This window comes from Anoplopoma fimbria, chromosome 2 (assembly GCF_027596085.1).
Source record: "Anoplopoma fimbria isolate UVic2021 breed Golden Eagle Sablefish chromosome 2, Afim_UVic_2022, whole genome shotgun sequence".
Taxonomy (NCBI): domain Eukaryota; kingdom Metazoa; phylum Chordata; class Actinopteri; order Perciformes; family Anoplopomatidae; genus Anoplopoma; species Anoplopoma fimbria.
The window spans coordinates 27,462,900-27,487,784 of NC_072450.1; the positions used below are offsets into that span (position 1 = coordinate 27,462,900).

At 39.9% G+C, this 24,885-nt stretch overlaps 2 protein-coding genes across 3 annotated transcripts; one reads left to right on the plus strand and one right to left on the minus strand.

Moving 5' to 3' along the window:
- Positions 1–1,646: 1,646 nt before the first annotated feature.
- Positions 1,647–6,174, minus strand: rwdd3 (RWD domain containing 3). 2 transcript variants are annotated; one of them, XM_054616766.1, is made up of 6 exons: positions 6,119–6,174; positions 5,908–6,019; positions 5,223–5,455; positions 4,880–5,110; positions 3,688–3,806; positions 1,647–3,556 (listed from the first exon to the last, which is right to left on the minus strand). In XM_054616766.1, the coding sequence occupies exons 2-6, from the start codon at positions 5,990–5,992 to the stop codon at positions 3,442–3,444; spliced, it is 783 nt and encodes a 260-aa protein (XP_054472741.1). In that variant the 5' UTR covers positions 5,993–6,019; positions 6,119–6,174; the 3' UTR covers positions 1,647–3,441. The 2 variants fall into 2 exon arrangements, with proteins under 2 accessions (XP_054472741.1, XP_054472732.1); XM_054616757.1 differs by having other exon boundaries at positions 5,908–6,119.
- Positions 6,175–8,057: 1,883 nt separating this feature from the next.
- Positions 8,058–24,570, plus strand: plekho2 (pleckstrin homology domain containing, family O member 2). Its single transcript, XM_054620090.1, has 7 exons — positions 8,058–8,543; positions 16,631–16,780; positions 17,090–17,212; positions 18,820–18,924; positions 19,043–19,141; positions 20,513–20,797; positions 20,903–24,570. Exons 1-7 carry the CDS (start codon positions 8,535–8,537, stop codon positions 22,298–22,300), a joined length of 2,169 nt encoding a protein of 722 aa, XP_054476065.1. The 5' UTR covers positions 8,058–8,534; the 3' UTR covers positions 22,301–24,570.
- The last annotated feature ends 315 nt before the right edge of the window (positions 24,571–24,885 follow it).

Here is a 24,885-nt window from a genome sequence, read left to right on the forward strand (position 1 = left end):
TTTTGTGTTTACTCTGGGGATAATTAACAGATTGGTCTCAGAGGATCTTAGTGGTCTAGAACGCTGATGTAGTGGAAGCATATCAGTTAAATATTTTGGGCCTAAACCATGTAGGGATTTATAGGTTAGCAACATGATTTTAAAATCAATTCTCTGACCTACAGGAAGCCAATGTAACGATTTCAAAATTGGTGTAATATGATCAAATTTTTTGGTCTTTGTTAGAACTCTAGCAGCAGCATTCTGAACAAGCTGAAGCTTCCTCAGAGTTTGTTTTGGGAGACCTGTAAGGAGACCATTGCAGTAATCAAGCTTACTAGTGATAAAGGCATGTACAAGTTTTTGTAAGTCTTCGGTGGACATGAGCCCTCTAAGTCTTGCTACATTTTTAAGGTGATAATATGCCGATTTTGTAACTGATTTGATGTGACTGTCAAAATGTAAATCTGAATCCATGATAACCCCTAGATTTCTGGCTTTGATTGAGGTTTTCAGGGACAGAGAGTGAAGGTGTTGGGTTACTTTAAGCCTTTCCGTTTTAGAACCAAATACAATTATCTCTGTTTTGTCCTCATTTAGTTGAAGGAAATTTCGGCACATCCATTCCTTCACTTGCTCAATGCACTGGCACAGCAGATCTATGGGCCGATAGTCATTTGGTGATAGCGATACATAGATTTGCGTGTCATCAGCATAGCAATGATGGTCAATATTGTTATTTTGCATGATTTGCCCTAGTGGGAGCATGTAGATGTTGAATAAAGAGGGTCCTAAGATCGAACCTTGTGGGACTCCACATGTCACGTTGGTTGATTCTGATACAAAGTCGCCAATGGAAACAAAGTAGTTCCTATTTTGTAGGTAGGACCTGAACCAATTTAAGACAGTGCCTGAAAGCCCCACCCAGTTTTCTAACCTTTCCAGAAGTAATGTATGGTCTACAGTGTCGAATGCAGCACTGAGGTCAAGTAGCATTAGTATTGAGGTTTTGCCAGAGTCTGTGTTAAGACGGATGTCGTTTACAACTTTAATAAGGGCGGTCTCAGTGCTGTGCAGGGGTCGAAATCCTGATTGGAAGGTGTCATAGCAACCAGTTGATGCCAGGAAGTGATTTAGTTGCTGGAGGACAACTTTCTCAATGATTTTACTTATGAAGGGTAGATTTGATATTGGTCTGTAGTTGTTAATAATAGAGGCATCTAGGCTCCGCTTTTTTAAAAGGGGTTTAATAACTGCAGTTTTCAAAGCTTTTGGGAAATTGCCTGACTGGAGAGAGTTGTTAACTATCTGCAATATGTCTACTGCTAGGCAGTCGAAAACATTCTTAAAGAGGTTGGTAGGTATAGTATCAAGGCAACAGGTGGATGGCTTTAGTTGTGTCACAGTTTCCACAAGATTTTGAGAGTCTATAACATTAAAGCATGCCATCCTTGCCACGTAATTTTTGCCTGAACAGGGTGGTAGTCCAACATTTTTGTTTGACGTGGAGATATTGATGGCGCGTCTGATACCTTCAATTTTATCAATATTTAGTTGATGGTTTACCATTTACAATGTGCACTGTCATTGTTATGTGACATCAGACAACTGCTTCTTTGTGAAGACCGGGTAGATGGATTTTCCCAAAGTAGAAAGAGAATAGGAGCAGCTGCCAAACCTTAGAATATTTTATTTCTTATAAAAAAAAAAAATTGAAACCCATTTCACTTGTATTGTCCTTAAAGTTTTTTTTATCATAAATGTATCACTTCCTAATTTCTCAAATTAACACTCAGAAATTTCCCACTCTAATATCAGAGTATACAAGATTTTTTCTCTTAAAATTAATAATCGTAAATTTAGAGTTATCGGAATATTCCCCACTCCCCTGTGTTTGTTTATTTATTTTAAGTACAATTTTACGTACTATTACCCCAGTAGGGCGTCCTATAAGATCGATCATTTGTGCTCAACAAGCGCTTTGAGTGTTAGCAGGTGCGTTTGTTTTTCACCGCGTATTCCTAATTGCATTAGCATGAGCCTGCACTGCATTCTGGCCTGGCACTTCATAGCCCTGTCCCAGACGGTGTCGGTCCTGCTGGTGCTGGTTTGTATTCCCCACTAAATTACTGTTTGAATTATTGAAAGTCTATTTACAGTCTACTCAAACAGTCCAAACAATACCATCATAGTCAAAACCATTTATTTCATCCCTGCTGTTGAAAGTGCTCTTGTTTGTTAAATTAATGTAAGATTTCTTCTTTGGAAATCTTTTGACAGGATTTTATCATGGCCAACCATATAGATTTCTTTAAAAATTCATTGGATGAATCCTGATGAATGTGCCCCTCGCACTGATCATTTTTGAGATTCTGTAGCTGTCAAATACAAAATTACTCCTCTCCCTGGCTCAAAGAGCAAGTAAGAGAGTGAGAGATACAGAAAGAGTTAATATTTCAACTAAGTTGTCTTTTGATGCACTGGTAACTTAAGTTGTGCAGTCTTGCTTTATCCGAATAGCACATTTAACCAAGTTCTGGTCATTCCTCTCCTAGAAAAGGTACTCCATGCTTTTATCTCCCCCAGACTATTGCGATGCACCTTGTTCAGGTCTAAGCAGGTTGAACATCCAAAGACTGCAGCTTATACAGAACACTGTTGCCAGGCTTTTAACACGTGCTAAGAGAAGCGACCACAGCCACTCCATCCACAGCCTGTTCACCCTTTGCCTATTTCATTGATCATATTGCATTCTAATTTAAATATGTGTTAATATCTATTTATTTTCTGTGCATCCTGTATTGTATCATGACAAAAATAGAAGAGTACAATACAAGAATAAATACTTGAACTTGCTTCCCTTCACTGGTCACCTGTGAGGTTTAGAATTGATATTAAGATTTTACTGCTATTCTTTAATGCCATGAGTGAAACGGATTGCACAAGATAACCTGTTAAAATCTGCTAGCCCCCATGTTTCCCTGGTATCAAATATAAATACAATGATGAATAATACATATAAAAATACAAAACTTGTATGTGTTCACTTCATGCAGTATAAATTACTTAGAATACTTTCTTACTTTACTGTATCATCGCTTAACCTGCCTCAAGAATGTGTAACCAGTAGAGGAACCAGTGAGGCCAAAAAGATGCTGATTCATGAAATGTTCTACTACAGTTGGCACAAAATACAGCTTTGTTGATATGGTCAAATATTCTCCTTTGATCTAGTCTGTATCTGATTGATGAATCAGTCCATCAATGAGAATTAAATCAAGTGTCAAAATACACCTCAGCAATTATGAAACCAATATTTTTCACTGTGTCTGTTGTTGAGCCGATGCTACAGCACAGTTACAGTGTTATGTTGGGGGGTATCAGGAGGAGGCTTTCATTTTTTATTTCAAATTCAATAACCTCTTGTTTGCACCTGTTTCTACAGAAAAAGGCTGTGTGCTGTCAGTCACTTAATGATGGCCGTATCTGCTGGTAAAGCTCAGTCATGTTGATTTCCTGGAAGGCTGCGGTCAGCTCTGGGAGCGACTCGTAGTTCTTCACTACAAAACCCCGGAGGCTGATGAAAAGACATGGAAAGAAACACAGAGAGAAACCATATGAGAGCTGCAGAAATACTGCTGACCCCCAAAAGTCCTGCCCTAATTCCATTCCTCTGCTTCATCAGAATCATACATCTGTGATCCATACCTATGTCCACCGGAGGAAGACGTGGGGCTTTCAGTTAGAACTTTCATCATCCTCTCTTTGCATTTCTTGCCTGAAGAATCAACATCCACCTTCACCGTCCTCAAAAGGCGACAAAACTCCTGAATAGACCAGATTACAGTCAGAATACAATTAAAAGGGATACAGGAGTCAAAAATTAAAAACACAGTGTTTATTCACAAGCTTCTGTAGCAGTTACAAGTTACAGAGTGTTCTATGTAATAGGGGTAATTTATTTACAATTACAGCTATATACTGCTCCATAGTTCTTGTTCATAGTAGTCACTGTGTTACATTTTTTTGTTTCTCAACAGTTTTGAGAAGCAGCCATGTTGTTTGAAAAAAAATGTTTTATCAGAGGTGAGATGTTAACAACAACTTTATGTTGTGTACAACATAAAGTTGCAAATTCAATTGAACCTTAATGAGTCGCTTGGGTTTAACGCGCTGTTTTCGTTGATAACCTATAAACTAATGATAAAACGCTCATTTGTGTGTTCAAATGATTAAATAAATAAAACAAATAATTCATTTTAACCCACATTCTTCTTCCTGTTTGTATAAGACTGTTGTACATCATGGTTTAAAGAAACCAACATTGACTCTCAGTTAGAAACTGGAAGGAATACTGCTCTCTGGTTTTTAAATCATCCACCCCAACCTCCTCCCTCTGCAGACATTGTCACTCTAGAATAATGTCTCATGACTTCCTCCTTTGCTCCAGACAGGAGAATCATAATTCCTGTGGCAACTAGAGGATGCTGTAACTTTGAGGTAAACAAATGTTGTTTTGGGGCAATGGCAAAGTCTTGAGGACAGTCTTGACAACCCTCATTTGTTTCAGCTTCTCAAATGTGAAAATGTTCTGCTCTTCCTTGTCTGAAAATAACTGTAAATTAATTTTCTTCTTTTTCTTCAAAAAACACAAATTTGATGACATCCCCTTTGTGTCCGGGGAATTGTGATGGGCATTTGAACTGCATTCTGATGAAGAAAATAGGCACTGGTCTTCTAGTTCATAGGAAATGTATTCATCTTGGTCTTAGCCAGAGGGCACTAATCAACCATACCATAGTCTGATTTTCATAAAACATGTTGTATACAAGATATACACAAATCAAAGTACTGTCTCAAAGACTTTGCGCAACGGCAGGCTAAACATGTGCAACGGTACCTTGATGTTGGGTCTGGCTCCCTGCAGAATAACCAGTATACTCCGTCCCAGTAGTAACCTGCCACTTAGCTGCAGCTGCTGGGTCCAGCGCTCCAGCAGACTGGTGTAGCGATTTCGAGATCGGATGTGGTCCAACGACAGCACCGCCGTCCACTCCTCCTCCTTTTCTCTATCTCTTACCTCCTCCTCATCACCACCACTTCTGGAGTTCTCTGTCACCTCCACACACTGCTATTTTTTAACACAGATCCAATTATTACTTGTGGAGTATTCCTTTGTAAAAATGTAAAAAAAATAAAATAAAATGTTATCATTGTTCAATTCGGTCAGTAAGTTAATTTACCTGACACCACTCCACTAGCTGATGAACCATCGGTTCTGGAGGTAAAGCTGCCGCTTGATCCAGCAGCTTCTGTCTGATGTTGTGACACTGAGTCCTAGAGAGACAAGTGGAGGAGACAGAGATGGCGGGGGGACAGGAAGGGTAGCGGGGGTGCAAATGGAACAACAGCTTCACGTCCAGCCCTCGCTCTCCTCCAACGGTGCTGTTGATCTGGACCATGAGCCCATCCTGAGCTAGGAGGCAAAAGTCATTTGGTGTTTTCATGTCTAATATCCATATTTTTGAACTGAACAGAATGACGAGTCAGAGAATGGCATGGGTTATTGTCAATAGCATCCTAAAAGTCAAACTTCAAATGCTCAATGTTATCCAGAACAGCTGATTTGTCCCCGTGCATTGGGTATTAAAGGCGTTTTTGAATAACAAAGGCTTTATTAAAGAAATGTGACTTTGTTCACTATAGAACAATTATTTTTTCCCCTCATTATTGTATTTGGTAATGTTCGAATATGGAAAACATTGATTTACCTGAATAATGGTTGCAGCTGCCTAAACACAGAGGCTTCAAAATCTCACTTCCGCGTGTCTTGTTGCCAAATAATTTAGGTGACTTGGTCGTGTTTTTTTCCCAACATAAAATGTTAGATACAACGTTGAGTTTGCAGCGACATGTTAACTAACTCACCAGACTGTTGGATGAGCTGGAACTCTCCTTCTCCGCAATAAATGGACGATAAAACGGAAACTTCCTCGAAAGCAGCTTCAGACATTATTTACGAATCGACGTCATGTCCCCTCTACAACATGCGACATGTTATGAAGAACTCTGTTATTTACTGTCATAGTGCACTGGTTTCAGCAAGGAGTTGAAACAATGTTGCTACACATGTCCTCACCTCAAAGTCATCCGGGTAGTTGCGCACACAATGTTCATCAGTTCCGCGCACTGGAACATCATTTTTCACTTTTACGCACACAAGCACACACACTCAATAACCAATATTTTCAAAGTCATATTTTTTCAACTCTATTAACATTCAAAAACTGAAGTAAATTATTAACATAAATAATTCAGATCCTTTATTTAGTACTTTATAGAATGAATAAGGTGAACTAAAAGAAAAGGTGGCTGGAAAGTGATTTCCGTTCCACAACATGGGCAATACTTTTTAAATATGTTTTTGCATTGACAATACTCTTATGGATTTTGAGTTTAAAATTCTAATAAATGTGAATAGAAAAAAAAAAAAGATCTTTACTTGCTGATTTGCATTGCAATTTATATTCATCTTAGCAGCACAAAATATCTCCCAAACTGACATCTATACATGTACCTAAATATCTAATACAAGTATTGGTGACAAAGCCATACCTCCATCTTAGACTGAGACGGGGCTATCAGCTATTTTACCCATTGGAGAAACACGTAGAGATGTAATGTAATAAGAGACCAAAGCTCAGGCCGGTCAGGCACCCCTGCAACACCCGGCGTGGTTTATGGTCTCAGAGTCGCTTCGTGGAGAATTGGTGATGCAGAGGCTGCTGCAGCTGCTATCACCATGGGGGCTGATGGAGGCCTATGGAGGGAGCCCAACTGCTCAGCCGCCTCCCTGTCCCTGTTGGATTGGATGGTCTATAGGTGACTGCAAGTGGTTTGGCCTACTTTTGCTTGGCATAGTGTAAAATGGACGTAGTAGCAGTACTCTTTCCCTCCATGGTTGTTACCAATGTTTCTTTTACAAATAATGAATAAATATTTTGTACACAAAGTTTATTAGTTATTTAGTAATGTGTGTGTGTTTGGTAAACCAGTGCACGGACCAATCGTCATCCAGTGAAGAGCTACTGGCAGCTAGACGCGTGGCTAAGGTGTGTGCGAGACAACGTGGAGAGGCCACTGTATGTTTTTAAACAACAATGGCGGCTTATTACATTGAATGTGGCTAAGGTGTGTGCGAGACAACGTGGAGAGGCCACTGTATGTTTTTAAACAACAATGGCGGCTTATTAAGAGGTTAGTGTAGATGCTGCAATAGCATCAGAACTGGAGAGTATTTCCTTATTTAAAGAAGAGAAAAGAACAGCACCGAAACATTTTACTCGATGGAAAAGCTCTCTCTCTTCTTGCTTCTTGCATCAGAGTTTGATACAAATGGCTCATTTAATCACCTGCCAGATATTTTTTTGTAAGTGCTTGCCCAGACAGTTTCCAATGGCTGCTTTTTAGATGGTTCTGTGTAACAGATTAGGTTACTTTGGGCTGACAGGTTGTGCAAAAATACCTTTGACTGATTGGACTATATGACCAGCATCTGTTCCTTTAACAACTAATTAGGCATTTATTAATTTGGTTACCCTCATTTATAAATGCATTTTTACCAAATATAACCCGCCAACCCAGTTTTAGTTCTTGTTATTGGTTTATAATCAATGAGCATGAGTAAATGGTAATCACTAATAAAAGCCACCAGATACTGAACTCTTTATAATCAGTGCCCTTTTTTTTAAAAGTGGTGTCATCACTTTCTTTTTTCTGGTTTGTCTTTGCAAGTTTTAAACCAACCGACCAAAGAGCAGCCACACCCACCAGGAAGTGTTGAGTGTAGTAACGTGAGAGGCCACTATAAAGTTCATCATCCAGTATGTCCTAAAAAAAAAAAAGGCATATAATGAGGCTAAAAAAGCAGTATTTAAGCATCTAGTCAAATAGCAATCCTGAAATAATGCCCCCCTTCAGAGGTTTGGTGCATGATTTAAATGTTTTTGTTAGTTTGGTGCATGATTGAAATGTTTTTGTTACTCTTTGAGGAGAGGAGCGCTTTCTATGAATCTCAGATGATGCTGCAGCTGCAGTTGTTTGCAGCCTGTTTTTGTTTCAGTTTGTAGATCCGACCATCGAACTGAGAACTTAAACGACTTTTTGCAATGCACACCGGCCAAACTAAGCTCTCTGAACTGCTAGGAGTATAAATTAGGATGCATCAGATGATGCACAGACGGTGCTGATCGCGTTGCTCCTCCTCGACGGACTTTTTCGATTCAAGAGTTGTAAAAGGGACTTCAACCGGAAACCAAACTTTTTTTTTCTTCGAACTTCTCCGCTGAAGCAAAAGAGGAAAAAAGAGACGACCCTTGGTATCATAAACTGCTCGGTTCCTTGTTTTCTTCATCTTTTTACGCCCGCTGTTGGAAATGTGTCAGCTGCCGACCGACGGGGGAGAAGTAAACAGTTTCTGGAGAGGATAAGGGCGACGTCGAGGGATTTTTTTTAACCATAGTCGACACTCACATAACGGATTTTGGTCCTTTATCATGGAAGATGTAAGTAGTGCCTTCAGTCCGTCCGTCTATGCTGCTTGATGCAGTTTATACCGTATTTGCAAAGTGAAAGTGAACTCTTGTAGTATGAAGTATGCATTAACTATATGATGTTATACAGGTCGGGAGCAGCACTACTTTGAAAGGGCGAGACCAAGTTATTAAAGCACACTTAGGGCCCATAGAATAGACGAGGACCGCTATTTCCGTGATACATGCAATAGTAATTAGAGAAATAAGTTGGTTTGAGATTGCTTAGTGGTACCACACCGTCTGCTTCGGCCATCTAAAGCCCACATTATTTGGCACAAGAGCACCTGCCCACCTGTCAATCTTTTTCATCAACTTGTTGGTCAGAGGCCATTAGAATCTGCTGAAATAGGCCAATGTGTCAGTGAAAGTGTTAATATGGGCGTAATAACCTTTCCTGTTTTCATAATTACAAAGTAAGTGGTGAATTGCCATATTTATGAAGGATGCTTGGCTTGCCCTTGTCAACAAGATAACAGTGTTAACTCTGCTTTTTGATTTGTGGCATCCGAGTAGCCTACATACTACCGACATAACCAACATTAATGTAGCTAATGATTAACTGCATATCTCAGTGCATTTTGAGGAAGCCAACTTGCTAGAAAAAAGGAAGTCAAGTAGAGACACAGCCTACTATGTGTACCTACAGTATGCAGGAAACTTGTTGCAAACATATTCGTGCATGCTGTACCCCACCCTTTGATTGTAACATTGATCAGAAACTCTCAACTCTAGCTGCTTTCCCTTCACCATCTATAATCTGATAATTAAATGCAGCTTTTCATGTACTTAATCACTTTCCTAGAATCACTCTCCAGGCCAGATTACGAAGGCTATAAACCACAAAACAGCTACAATCCACATTTATACTACACACAAGAATATATTGTCCCCCATGTTGTGAGTTGGCAGCAAGAAATTAACACAGTGAGACAATTATGACTGTGACTTAATCAAAATGAAATGTGTAAGTCAAATTAACGCTACAAGTAGATCTCAAGCTACAAATAGAGTTTACGTTTAAATACTTTATACCCGGTATACACATTAAGAAATATTCCAGTCATATTTTATTTGTAAGAGATCGGCAAGAATTTCCCTTCAATCAGGAACAACAGAACTACGAGGTCACTGCCATGGTGGTGAGATCTGATTGATGACTATCAAAGGTCGCATCTTTCATATTTTTTTATGCACTGAGTTCCGCATTGCATTTGCTTTTCAGTCACCATTACCTCTCAGCCCTCAGATGAAATGAACACTTGCAGACATTTTTCCATTTGATTGCAAACATTATTATAACATTGTAACGTAACACGTTAGCAATCTGAAGTTGCTAACGTGTTAAACATTAAAATCAGACGAAATAGTGTAGTCAGAAAAAAGTAATTTGAAGTAACTTTATACGCGGAGGAATGACAAATAATGATACATGTTAGTGCGTCATATGGATATATTTGTGATATTTGAATAAGAGATTAACCAGATTAATATATATGGATATTTTGTGATGTGAGAATATGAAAGTCCAGCGTGGCTGCATGGGGATTTCCAAAGTGCAGATTGGCGAGGGCTAATAGGACTTAAACTGCCTGAAAAGCATCCAGTAGAACATGTATGACAGAGTATGTCAGCATGTAACTTGCTTTAGTAGGCCCTCCCACTGACATTGAAATGTGTTTTTTGGCAACAAAATTTGTTAAAAATTGTTAAAAACAAAATAAGGAACGTGAAGAAATCTGCATTCCGGCTGAGGATGCACACGCTGAAATTTGATCGGTGCAATAATTGTTAGGGTGCACACAAAACGCCTTAATTCCAAAGGACAAACAGGACGTTTTTTAAGGAAGGGATGAGAGGTCTTAAATGGGAAACAGTATATAACCACGGTCAGCGGATGTTGATAGAAGCCTCTGTCAGTGTTTGCAGGTTATACAGATGATATGACGTACTCCAGTCAGAAATGTACCACGCTGTAACCTATTTGAAAAACAGATAATAGTTTTTATTTTTCTACATTATTGTTTGGATGTTGTACTCCACTATCTAAAGCTGAACTGAAACCAGTGCTTTGTGTTTATGACTGGAAAAGATTGTCAGTATGAACAACACCCACTACTTGGCTGGCTTCCCGCTGACAGCTGTTTGGCTTTTATCTGTTCCTTTAGATTTTGTATTTGTCATTTCCCGTTTTCCTCCTCTCTACTTCACATTCTTCCTTATCTTCTTTATCTTTCACCCCCAAAACCACTGTGGCCCTTCCATGGTGATCGTTTGTCTCAGCTCTGTGAGTCATCCATTTATCGCCATCCCTCTGACCTAGAGTGCATGGTGTGACGTGTCTGCTCAACCCATTCAGCAAAGAGGAAACAGACTGCCACATTATGTGTCAGGCAGAAAACAATTAACCCTCTCTCATAATCGTCCTGCTATCCAGGCCTCTGCTGCACAATGTGTGTGTGTGTGTGTGTGTGTGTGTGTGTGTGTGTGTGTGTGTGTGTGTGTGTGTGTGTGTGTGTGTGTGTGTGTGCAACGTCTCACTGGGGCGCCGCTGACAATTTCTGGGAAAGTGCCTTAATGAAAAGAGAAAGTCCTCAATAGTGAATGCATGTGTGTGTGGTCACATTTTTGCGACAAAAAAAGTCCTCAAAGATGGAAAGATTGGGGAAAAAGAATACAAAACCAAGACTCAGAGACACTTGTGGAGGAGTTGACCCTTTTTAGATAATAGTTATACACTAACATTTGGCAGATTAGGCTCCGTTCTTTGAGGGAGCTGGTAACAAATTCTGTTAGGAGTACTAATACCACCTTAACAAACTCACACATAAAACTTTTTAAATCAACAACATGATGATTACAGCACATTAAGTGGAAGGTTGGAATGGTGGAGCTCTGCAGAGCAATAGTGAGAAGCGTCCGGCCATAGTAACTGCGCTGCACACCTGCATGGATGTGATTGGATATGGCCCGTCAGCTGATAGCTACACAACTGGTGATTGAGCCAGTGATTGGGAAGCATGAGTGAAACAGCTGAGGCCCTGACTAACATCATGCTTCCTTAGACTGGTCAATTTAAACCAATATTTATAAATGGCTGCCATTTCCATTTTTTGGTGGTCCAGCCATATTTGAGGTGAAGCATGTTATTTATATATATTTTTTGTCTGTTGCGCTTTGACATTCCAATAGGATTAGGTACCCTAGGCATTAAACAGGAAGTGAGTCAGGATCAGGTATTGCTTTGTCAATTCATTGATTAACAGAAAATGTATTGGAAACGGTTTTAATGACTGATTAATCAAATTGTATAAATATAAGGAATTTATTAAGAATAGGTGCCAATTATGGCGTCTCCAATGTGGTGGCTTGCTTTTCTTCTCTTTTTTTACATCTTTGCTGAATATCTTTGGGTTTTTTGGATCTTTGCTCAGGGAAAAAAACAGACATTTGAAGACACTGGGCTTCTATAAATGGTGTTGGGCATTTCAATCAGCAGTTTCAAACAGCATCATTTCAAACATAGTCATATTTTGGAGGGTAGTGATGCCATTGTCAGTACGGAAATAAATCATTTATCTTTGCTTTTATGAGGCATTTTTGAATGTAGTTATTTTGAGAATAGAGGTTTTGGTGGAGCCATTAGTGTTCAGAGACAACAGGTTATGTTGTAAAGACTTCACTGTGATAGGAAGGACGTGGGTGTAACGAGGCATACATGTTCACGCTTGGCAATGACTGCATTATAAAAATAGATATCCTCTCTGCGTCAGTAATCAATCTGTGAAAAAAAAAAGAAAAACATCAGATGAGGACTGATTTGGGCATATAGTGTGAAAACTCGTCCAGTCTCATTCATAAGCAAAAGGAAGCATTGTTGTGACTTTTACATTTTTATTTATTAGGATTTCTATACTTACACTATGCTATGTGATAGTAAAATAAAGAACAGAACTTTTATTTATTTCGGTGCATTTGTCACATTGTCAGCAAACACATCAGAGCTTTTGGAACCACCTGTGGTCTGTGGTGTGATATGTAGAACAGAGGCCTTACTGTCACTGCTTTACATTTATAAGTAAGCAGAAGAGTTTCGATATATAGCATGTTAGAATGCATACTTTATGCACAGTGATTGGCTGTGCATCAAATACCAATGCAACATTAAGCAACTAGTGAGGTCTTATTGTAGGGTGTGGACATACGCTCAGCCACGCAGTTACACGTGGAAACACTCCTGTCATTTATTGCAAAACATTTGGCTGTGACAACACTGGCAGTAACAACATCAAACAGGAAGTATATCATCACAGTGGAGTCAGGCTTTTTTTTTAATCTGACTTTTTCCAAGTCACAAATTCTGAAACAGAATTTTTCATTTCAGCTTTTATGGCATTTATTTTGTGCAGCTTTTGTCAGGGCAGAAGCAGTGAACTCACTGATTGGCAAGTTGTGTTTTATTTAAGCCTAATAACGGGTTAATCATACCAGCAAACAATATATTTGTCCAAACCCACTGTCTTCCCCCCGCCCCGAGTTGTAAGGGGTTAGTGGGGGTAAAGTGTGAGCTCCAGTGAGGCTTGTGGTGACTTCATGCTGGGCAGGTCAGCGTGAAAAATCAATGAGTGCCAGATGCTCCCTGACCTAAAACTTCATCAGAAACACATGTCTGCTAAGGTGTGCCTCTCTCAGAAAACACTGCTCTCTCTTCCTCTTTATAAGACCCAGCTTGCATTAGGTACCTTAGCTTAAGCATATTGTAACTATTTCACACGCCTCTGCATATTATTTTTAATCTGCAAAACACAAGATGACAGTTGACGTTTCAGTGTTGACCACACTGCAGATAGGACGGCTAATATATCACACAAACGTTTGCAGGCCTTTTTTTAGTAAAGGTCTTGGTTAGGTCTGTGCTTCAGAACAGACTTTTCTGTGTTAGTCCAAAACTGGAGACGCTTAACCTACTATGTTATATCGCAGTGCAGAGCTATAATAGTCAGATGGGCCCTGAGTAATGGAAACCTCCCACTGCTGCTATGATGTCAGGGTTTGATCAGTGCAATGCTGTACTGACGAGTTCCTTTCAGCCCCGTTGTTTATTGTCACCATGTCACCAGTGTCGGTGCATGACAAGGCCAATCTGTGCCCCCACAGTGCTTTTTTGACCTGCACGGTGATGCTGCTTTTTGGTCTTTACTCTGCAAACGTTTCCTCATCACACTCTATTGCTTTATTTTACAAGTGGTTCTGCAAAGTAGCTTTTTTCCGTTTTTTTTTTTATCTGGCACGTCTTTGCTCCACGCCTGGCGTTCCTTCCTTTGCAGCAGCTGCACTGCTGTTTACCACGTTGAGACACACACTCGCAGTTACAGTGAAAGTGGAAAAACAGTATGATGACCTTCCACCTAACTCCCCCTCCCACCATCATCACCACAAAACATTTCAGATATCCTGTGGAAGTTCCTCCAACAGTAACAAAGGCTGTGAATTTTCGCAGACACCTGCATGGAAAAAAAAGGAGCATCTGGGTTGACACAGTGCTTACTCCACAAAACGTGTAGACTTCCATATAGTCCATAATTCATGGAGGTTGGCAGCCACAGTGCAGTCCGCTTGGATTCACCAGCACTTACATTTATTACAATGGTGACTAAATTTTAGTTTTTTTTGCATTTGACTTGAATACCCATAACACACTGTCATTGTTTTGTAAGTATGCAGCATGCAATGCTGGGACACAGCAAACTCTGTGCCACTTTCATTATGAATGTAAAGAGTTTCAGATCCCTCATCCTTTGCTCACAGTTTCATTATTTATCACTCTAGTGAGTGTGTTTTGTGTTGCCTACAGCATCTGGGGCCGTCATGCCCTTTATCTTGTGCCCCAAAACTGCCCTTTTTTGGGCGCTTTGTAAACAGAAGTGACTTCACCACATTGTAAGCAGAACTTGGGTTTTTCCTCACAGGCTGCACAACATCGATCTGAGCTTAAATTGATCGCACAGCCACATTTCCTCTTAGACTTAGTAGGAACATAACCATGACTTACATTATAGAACTGGAAGTGGTTGGAAGCCGCATTATTTCAGAAATGATTGGTCACTCTGCCCTTGATCATAGGAGCACATGTTATTTGATGTTAAACATCTAAATATTTAGCTGATTATTTTACAGGAATCAATTAAAACACATGAGTGTCAAAAGAGGAAGAAGTCATTACATCCTTTTTTTGTTGGGGGGGGGGGTTCCGAAACTCTCTGAAAGGTTCAGTTCAGCCAGTCCACACACCGTTGGGAATCTTCACGGGTTGACACACATTAATGTATATATACTCCATACAGCTACTGTGTGATGAACAGAAGTCAGTAAGAGATAGGCTCCTTTTAGCTGTTGATAGATTTGGATACTACTTGATAAAAATGTGCAGATATTATAATATGCTGGTTGACGGAACTGTCAAACAGTACTTCAGTTATTTTCTATGGAATTACATTTTATTTAATGTTAAATAAATACATAGATGAATAGATAGATAGATTGATAGATAAATAAATAAAAAATAATTAAACAAAATAATGAAAAAATATTCTAAAGTCTAAAAGATCAATAATTATATATAAATAATGTATCCTGAAATAAACAATGCAATAGAAAATTTAAATAAATGTAAATATAAATATATAAATTAGTCAATATAGTTTAGTTATTACATTTTTTTTTTTAATTTGACTACTTCTATTTATTTCAGGGGACTTTCATTCATTCATTTTCCGTAACCTGCTTATCCAGTTAAGGGTCTCAGCTGTCAATGGGCGAAGGCAGGGTACACGCAGGACAGGTCGCCAGTCTGTCGCAGGGCAAACATATATAGACAGACAACCATTCACGCTCACATCCACACCTACTGGCAATTTAGAGTCTTCAATGAACCTTAGCTGCATGTCTTTGGACTGTGGGAGGAAGCCAGAGAACCCACGCTGACATTGGGAGAACATGCAAACTCCACGCAGAAGGTTGTCTAGCCCGGGAATTGAACCCAGGCCCAGACTGAGGCGACAGTGCTAACCACTACACCACGTGCAGCCCTATTTCAGGGGACTTTAGTTTTCTTAATTATTTCCCTGCTCTTTTTATTTCCATCTGCTATATTGCAAATTAATGGAGAGTGGTTATCACACAGATTCAGACCAAAGCACAAATTAGCTAGCTAGCACACCCCAGGGTCCCTCCGCTAACCGTCTCCGGAGCTGTCGTTGCTCTCCTTCCGGCAGAGTATTCACCCAGCGACGAGTTTGCTAGCTTGCTTAATTTGTCTCATTTATGGTCTGATATGGTATTATCGCTATTATCCAAGCTACTGTAGCTGATTTCAGTTGGGACCTTCAGTTAGCGGCTGTACTGCCAGGGCTCCGGGTCACAGGGGCTGGTGGCCAGAAGAGCTGCTTTAACCCGTTAGCAGACTGACAGCAGGGCCAACTTGTGCTGTTGCGTTGCTCTGAATCTCTGAGATAGCAAAGACTTATTCATTTGAATTTAACAGATGGGAATAAAAAGAGCCGGTAAATAAATGTGGCATGAGGAGATACAATTTCCCTGAAATATATAAATGTGGAATTATGAAATGAAAGTCCCCTGAAATAAATAAATGAATAAATGTGAAAATATGAAATAAAAGTCCAATGATAAACAAATAAAAGTAGTCCCTTGAAAAATGCCCTTTTTAATTTTTTTTTTTTTTTTTTTTTTTATTTATCAACATGAATTGACTAATTTACAAATTTACATTTACATTTATTTATATATTTATTGCCCCATCTTTTTGTTCATGATTTATTTGATAGCCATTTTGATTGCAATGCCATTTTTTCATAGGCATATCTATTTATTTATTTATTTAATATGAAATAAAATGGCATTGTATCCTTTTTAGTACAGGTATACTGTATAATGCCATTAGTAACAAGGACAAACTGAAAGTGAAAAATGTCGGACAATCTGCTCTCTGTTCTTACTGTGGTGTGTGTTCTGAGTGTGATTTCCTTCCTCTATCATTGCAGGGTGCAAAAGAGGACTCAGCCCAGAGTAAAGAGCCAAAGTTCCTGGGTAAGGCTGGCTGGGTGAAGAAGGCCCCCGGCAGGCTGTTGGCAAGCTACAAGGACCGCTACGTCCATGTGGAGAAGACAGAGATGGTGGTGTATGAAAATGAGGTACGCTACCAGTTCTGCCACGTTATGTCTCCCTTCTCATGCAGCACTTTCACTAATATGCACCATATTACCGAACTGAATCATGTAACTGTTGGAGAGTCAAACTCTATCCTGCTTTTATAAAATCACAGAAAGTTCCCAGTCACATAATTGTTAAGAAAACCGCGGCTACAAACACAATAAAGATATCCTTAGAAAGTTATTGAATCCCCTCTGTGTGTGAATTGTTGATATTAATAAAAAGCTAAAATTATGTCATCTTTATCCTCTACCTGGAATGACAAATGTACCCATACTATTGTGTTGCAGGACCTGAAGAACTGCTTAGAGAGGCTTGACCTGGAAAACTATGATAAATGTCAAGAATTAAAGAGCCCCTTCAAGAGGAAGCACAGACTGATACTGATCCGATCAGCCAAGCCTGGAAACAAGGTGAGCTGGGAGATGCTTTGGGTGAGAACAGAATTTGGTGTAGATGCCATGGTAAGAGATTAAATAAGGCAGTATTTCAATAAAATCAGAGTGAGATTACTCAAGTACAACAGCTATCCGGTTAAAAGGAATACTTCGCCAGCAAAATGCCTGAAGTAAATGGAGGCCAGGTTTATAATTAAGAATGCTAACAGCAGAAAAGGGGAACTTAATCTACCTATATTGTAATCAGTCATGAATCAGTTGATAGTTTGCACCTACCATAGGCTTATTGAGTGATTGTTTTTTGCCTGCAACTCTTTTGTCAACACAAAAACAAGCTGCACAAAGTGTTCCGTGACACTTTGTGCCACAATTCAGAAATGCACATCAACCATTGTTCTTTTTTTATCTTTTATTTAGAACTGAACTTAAATTTCTCTAATGTTACTCAAACACAACAAACTTCCCATTCCGACACTCACGTTTCCACCACTGATGTAGTGGTTTCCACCGTTGTCTTTCCACAATACGTCACCTCTTGAGATTTCAGAACGAGACTTCTCCATGAGGGAGACTCTTTCCATATTATTGTTAGATACTTATAATAACAACCAGAGTCTGTCAGTGGCAAAAACTAGCACTTATAGTGGATGTAAATTGATGGTGTGGTTTGACACAAATGCATGGGAAATTAGGGTCAAGGCTGAAAAATACCAAAGTAACCCTTTATGTAACCATCCCTGGTTCTTGTTCAGCTACTTTTATTAGTAAATTCAGCATTACACAATTGTAATATACAAGTAGTGAATTTCGCAGTAGTGCAAGAGGAAGTGAGTGAAGACTTTGCCGACTCTACAGCTTGAACAGTTTCCATCACCGAGAGGAATGGGTTTGTATGTGCAATGCTGCAATGTCGATAGCTCATTTATGTGTGTGTGTGTGTGTGTATGACAAAGAGAGAGGTATACATTTACTTCACGAACACACAGTATTGCTCTCTTGTGCGTGTGTGTCACTTTTTCCCCCCAGTCGGTATGCAGTGACCAGGCTAAGGAGTGAGTCAGACACCAGTGTGCACAGAAGCTTACTGCACTGGACATACTGCTGTTTTTACTCATTGGAGCTACTATTTCTGCTTTTGTTGGCAGCCTTAAATAAAGCAGAGACTAAACCAATTGTTTTGGTGTCCAATGTCACTGTGATTTTCCGAATAAGGGGAAGTAAAAAAAAAAGGGAAACTTTGTTACAAAAGATTGTTTTGCGAGTTGAAATACCATCATTCCAATATTTAAAACCATCCCCTATATGTTAAACTCTGGGGTTCGTGAATCTGTCGGTAGTTTGTAGTCTATTGTGGTCATTCAATGTGAATGAAGTGAGAGGGTCTGACCAGGATGTGAACAGCTACTTGGCTGCCACTTGGTTTCTCCGGGGAAACCCTCCTCAGCTCTGGCTCTAAATGGCTGAATGGTGCCAAAAAGGATTTTCCTAAAGCAGCACAGCAGAAGTGTGTCTCACAACCAGCGTTAGTTTTACCTTGAATGATCAAACATCAATCATCAATTTTTAAATGACGATTCTGTATAGCTGCCAGGGGTCATGTCTCTGCTTTATGTGACTGACAGGTCCATGATGTGAAGTTTCAAGCTCAGACTGCAGAGGAGAAGGAGGCCTGGATTAAAGCTCTGATTGATGGAATCAATCGAGCAAAGAACAAAATCTTCGATGAGGTAAGCAATTCTTAACTTCAGTCTATGAACTCCTCACTGAGTTTTTATTCACGTTCAGCTAATACAAGCTAAATGGATTCAGTGGAAATGCAAATCAATAAGCCTAATGTTTTCACAGGTGACGGTTGATGAAAGCATTAACTTAGAGCACGTTACTAGAACAAGGCCCAAAGGGAACCGTAACCGGCGGCCACCGACCAGGATACACATGAAAGAGGTCTGTGTGTGTGTGAACGTGAGAATCCTTTCATGTGTGTGTAACATGACACTGTATGGTTAGCTCTGTTGCTACAGTTAATAAAATAGATTAAAATTTCAACTCTGTGTTGAGGGCAACCTCTGGTACTGCCGATTGAAGTGGATGCGGAAGTGTCTTAAAACTTGCATTTTCTCTAATGGCCATCAGGGGGCGACTCCTTAGACTTGTATAGAAGTCTATCAGAAAAGGATTCTTCTTCACACTTGATTTATTCCCTCAGTAAACATTGTAAACATGAGTTTATGGTCTCTATCACTAGTTTCAAGTCTTATTCAATAAAGCAGGATGTTCATTTAGTAAATTATGGTCCCATTAAGAGTAAAATACATCATAAAGCGGAGTATGCTTTACGGCGGGCTTACTGTGATTGACAGGGTGCTGTCACTGCCAGTGCAGTATACAGCGTCTCTACGTTACTCCTCCGCATTCCAAATATGGTAACTTCCCTTCATCGGTTGCCAAAAAACTGGTGACAGGGAAATTGCTGAACTTGAAGCTTCAAAACAGCATTGCACAAACCAATGGGTGACGTCAAGATGACTACGTCTATTTCTTATATACAGTCTATAGTTCAAACACACTCAGTAGGTGTGAATGTGTGTAATGCGCTCTGGATAAGAGCATCAACTAAACTGTTCCTGTTGATGATTTCATGCCGAATCAATTTTTTCATAGTTCGCATAAAGTATCTCCTTTTGGTTCCAAATTTGAAAGCTCAAGACTCCTTAAATTTTAATATTAATTCAAGTGACTGTTGTTAATTAAGTATATTTAAAATACTATATCTATTATCATTAAATATATATTTTAAGATAGTTTAGGAAAACGCTCTTTTGTCCTGCTTTCGTTTTAATTTGCTGTTGATACTGTTTGCTGTTAATACAAACTCCACATTTCCATGTTTACCTGTTGTCTTGATCAATTTTAGATAATCCAGATCATTATTCCCATTGCTTTTAACAGAAATATTGCAGTCATCACTAATTAAATCACTTGTTCTGATATTTTGAGTGTTCATTTCCCCTTCCCTTTCTGGTAGACTTTCAATAACAAATATCTCTGCCAAGTTTCAATGACAGCAGCTAAATACTGAAAAAAATACAAAGACTTAGAAGTGAATTTGTGAATGAAATAGTATTTCTGTTAAAAAAGAGAAACTATAAACAGCAGACTTGTGAGTATGACATGACTCCCCCCACCCTTTTTTACCTTTGCTTTTATTAGCAACCAGCACTTGTGTTTGTATAACACCTTTTATTTAAGAATTGATTGTATATTTGATTTGAATTTAAATTAAAAGTCTTATCTGATATCTTTTCTGCCCTCTAGGTAGCTGATGTGTCGTCTGATCTTGAGGATGCCACCATGCCTAATGGGACCCATCATGCCAGTGTTGATGGCACTGGAACCCCCAAAGAGGCAATCAAAGCCCCGACTTCTCCGTCCAATGCCAGGGAATCTGCAGAGAAAAAGACAGAGGAGGAGGCTGAGACTGAGCCTGAGGTCACTCCCAAGAAAAAGGTCATCAAACCTCCCATGCCCCCTACCAAAGAGGCAAAACTCACTTCAACACCTGAGCACGAACCGGAGAAGGAAGATGGCCCAGAGAAATTGGTTTGTATAATGCTAGATAACCCTTATCATACAATGTTGAAATATTTGAGTATGTCTTTCTGTTTGCATAAAATGGTCTCTAAAGTATGATTTATTGTTTTGAAGGTCCTGAAGCCGCCAATGCCTCCATCTAAAGAAGCCAAGCCGTCGCCTTCACCTGTTGAAGAAGCCACAGGAGAGGCCAAAGCTGAGGAGCTGTCTGAAAAGAGTCCCGATGCCAGGAAAAAGACAGGTCCACCACCAACTCCTCCCAACAAACCCAGCTCCAGCGGCTCCGTAAGCAGCCTTGCAGAGGCCTCACAGTCCATGCCAAACTCCCACCCTCCAACCCCTCCATCCAAAGAGAAGAAACCCTCCAATACTGCTGTGGAGCCAGACCAAGAGGAAGAAAGCACAACTGATGAGAGTTCGGGGGAGGAAGAAGGCTGTAAGAAGGAGGTGGCAGGACCAGCTGTGGAAACAGATGAGGCAGACCAGTTGATATCTAAAGAAGCTCCACCTAGTGTTGAAGATGATGAACCTGAGAGTCCCGGCGCTGAAGGACAGGATTCTGAAGAGGAATCAGAGGAGACTATAGGTAGTGGCATAAGCAAAGCATCCGACAATGAGCCACAAATACCCACGGAGACACTTGGAAAGAGCCCCAGTCCTCTTCTAACCCTCAAGAAAAAGCCAGAGAAACCTGTTCAGCCTGACACACAACAAACAGGTGACAACGGCACTATGACGCAGACTAATGAGGGACAAGACCCTACTGCATTACTGCCAACAGCCTCAGATACCTCAGCCAGCCAAGCAGAAGAGGCACTCCCTAAGAGTGAACTCCCCTCGGTAGTCGTCTCTTTGAATGACCCGGTCAGTGACAGCCTCAGCTTGAGTCCGCTGCTCTGTCACCTGCCTGGTGAGAAGAAAAAGAAGACGGAGGAGAAATCTGTAGACAGCGGTCAGCACTCAGACGATGACAGTGAGGGCTCTGGGAGTGAAGACACACTTGTGGCGTCCACGGCCGCGTTGAGAGGAAGCCACGCTGGTCTGCACGTGTTTGACGCCAGCGAGGACGACATTCAGATCCCCGTTAGCTCAAAGGCGATGATGCTCCCACCAAAGCCTCAGGTCAGACCAAAGGTCTTCCCCTGTCGGCGCTCGGGGCCAACGCTGCCACTCAAGCCCTCAGCCAAGGTGAGGTCAGCCTCCATCGGAGATCTGCTGACTGACCCTTCAATCTGTGTTCCGGCTAAACAGCATACCAGTACCGCGATCGTTGGCGACGGGGCCCCTGGTGCCGAGTTCATGAAACTTGAGACAGAAGTGGCGCTGGAGATGGAGAAGACGAAGGAGCTCCTGAGTAGAGTCTCCCAGTCGCAGGGGGGAGGTGACGGGGAGGGCAAGACAGAGGATCTGCTGGCCAAGGCCATGGAGAAGCTCAAGAAGGCCGACCATGTCCTGAGAGAAGTCAATAAACTGAAAATTGCCAACAACTCGAGGAACAGGAAGAGCTGGTGAATGTCAGTCACAGCAGATTTAATCGACCAGTTCGCTTAACCTCTCTTCTGAACATTGATTGTCCAGTCATAGCTTAGCAACCTTTAATAGGCACAGCAAGCCTGTCGAGTTTGGATTTCTCCATATAGCCTACTATGTGATTTTCATTAAGCTGAAGTAAAAGTGATATTTGGTATTGCATTTCCAAAACTAAAATACATGACAAACATGTAAGAAATAGGTTCAACAGGGTGTTTGTCCGCTCTAATGTAAGCTGCCATTATTAGCATGTCTCCCTATACCTAGCTTTCATACTTACTTTTTAGGTTTTCAAATAGCCTTTCAACTAAGCACATTAGTTTGTGAGGTTACTGGTTAAAAAGAAGAAGCCCCATTCACAAAGAGCACATCCACAATGCAATTTCCCCACCGTGTGGAGGCCAGTCCTGGATGCTATTAGAGTTTAGGCTAACGTAAGTGGCTCTGTCCTGCTCTTCATTGGATCTGCATCCTGAAAGCCTTTTCCCTTGTAATGTTTAAATCGATTCATACGGTTTAAAGCTGTTTAGATAAATGAACACCTGTTACATTAAAGCCCTTGCCAAACAAAGTAACACAATGCTGATTAAGCCAATCGCCGCCAATGGAAAGCTCTCTGTATTTTGCAGCATACCAGAGGTGTGGTGTCTGGCACACCAGTGATGCGTTTAACGTCTACCAGCTAGAGCTAAAGGGGGGCATGAAGGGGTAAAGACTATAGCTACTGAGCAGCAACTAGGAGTATGGCGGCAAATCAAAATATGGGTTCAAGAAAAGTTTCTTGAGTGGATGCTCAAGATAAAAAAGAAAATTGGAAGTTTGAGAATATTTAGCTTCTGAACTGTGAAGTATTCCCAAGTGAAAAGGAAACTGGATTTGAGCTGTGTAGAATCAGAAGAGGGATTTAAATTAAATCCTCCTGTCTGATTGGACCACTACAAACTCGGCATGCTTAGAAGGTAGCGATACGATACCGAGCTACAGAGGACTGTGGCTCCACACACACCTCCTTTGTTGCTGCCTTAAAGTTGCAGATGGATTGATGTCCTGTTAGTATTGGTTGAATTCAGTTGGCACAAGCTGACGAAAGCACCCTTTATTCTTTGTTTTACAGGAGGAAAAGATGATTGAATATAAAAATATGAAGGAATTGATTTTCTTGTAATTGTTTTGCATATATTATTAAAAAGGTGTTTCCATTTATCTAGACATTAAAGTTAAAAAAAAGAAAGCGATCAACGGTAAGGACAAACACTCCTGGGGCAGTTGAGATGCGGAGACCTCTCAAGGCATAGCCTAAGTCATAAGCAGCGTCAACTGTGTTTGCGTAATTTCTCTCAATACCAGAGGGGGGAGACAAAAAATCTGCGTTCCAGCTTTAAACGGAGATAGCTATCAACTTGAGGTGTTTAGGACTTCTTCTTGCACCACGCAATTGACTGAAACTTGGGCAGCATGACTGATTTTTGATGGTTATGCTGCACACGCAACTGTTCGCTCATAATTAACTAAGTGCAATTGTTTTTAGTTGAACTTTCTGTGCAGCCGAAGGTAATGCGTTTTATGTGAAATATCGGACATTTTCGAGAACAAGTACTTGAAAGTTAATTCGAGAATTAATAATATAACAAAAGCAGCACTCTCAATACATTCAGAACTTGCAAAAAAAAAGTACTACGAAGTGTTAAAACCAAATTACATCATTGTATTAATAGTTGTATTTTTGTGGATTGAAGAGGCTTTTTCTTCTGTTTTCAGATACCATGTATATGCTGGCAGTTTATGAGGGAATTAATATTGTACATACTTAATACTTTTACTACAGCATGTGCTGTTCATTGTTGATGAGGAAAGATGTACCAACCTAGCTCAGGAGTTCTCTGAAATATATGTTTTCAGCCTAATCATGTGATAAAAGCAAAATTAAGTATTTGTAATCCAAAATGATTCCAGTTTTGTTATTAATGATAATGTTTTCATACATATATTGTACATAACACAGAACACAGAGCTTGTAGCAGCCTTTTTATAAGTCTCACTAACCCCTCTTACAGTTTAATTTTACATTTATTTGAATCATGAACTCAGAATTTACCCTATTTTTGTCCAATTATTTGTTAATAAAAATGATGGTAGTGTTTCAGACTATTTCAAATATGTCATGCCTTTTAGAGTATGTAAGAATATTTTCTAACCTTAGATATTGTACTCTTTTGATACAATTTGCTTTTGCCCAAATAAACAAAGGGAAACTATCCGTTTATGTTTTGTGTCTTCAATGCAGTTGTACCTCTAGAAAGCATCGCAAGGATTTATTTAAGAAATTGTTACATCTACTTTGATTTACTTTGCAGCCTATTAATCTATTGGTTTCATTTTAGAAAGATGTGCTTTCATATCTTGCTGAAACCTGCAAACTTGATTTTTAGTCGGCCCAGTTAAAATGTTATTTATGTTATGCTGTAACAATACTTTATCAGTAAAATTGACAGCAATTTTACAACAAATCTGAATAATGTATACATTTTCATTTTTCAGGCAATAACAAATGTCTGCTGGTGTTATCT

Excerpts from the sequence above, each read along its gene's own strand:
- rwdd3 (XM_054616766.1), bottom strand. The coding sequence starts at position 5,992 with ATGTCTGAAGCTGCTTTCGAGGAAGTTTCCGTTTTATCGTCCATTTAT. Across the intron at positions 5,111-5,222 it reads AGCTAGTGGAGTGGTGTCAG|CAGTGTGTGGAGGTGACAGA; the intron begins GTAAATTAACTT and ends GTTAAAAAATAG. Across the intron at positions 3,557-3,687 it reads TCTTCCTCCGGTGGACATAG|CCTCCGGGGTTTTGTAGTGA; the intron begins GTATGGATCACA and ends TCTTTTCATCAG.
- plekho2 (XM_054620090.1), top strand. Across the intron at positions 17,213-18,819 it reads CAGCCAAGCCTGGAAACAAG|GTCCATGATGTGAAGTTTCA; the intron begins GTGAGCTGGGAG and ends TGTGACTGACAG. Across the intron at positions 18,925-19,042 it reads AGAACAAAATCTTCGATGAG|GTGACGGTTGATGAAAGCAT; the intron begins GTAAGCAATTCT and ends ATGTTTTCACAG.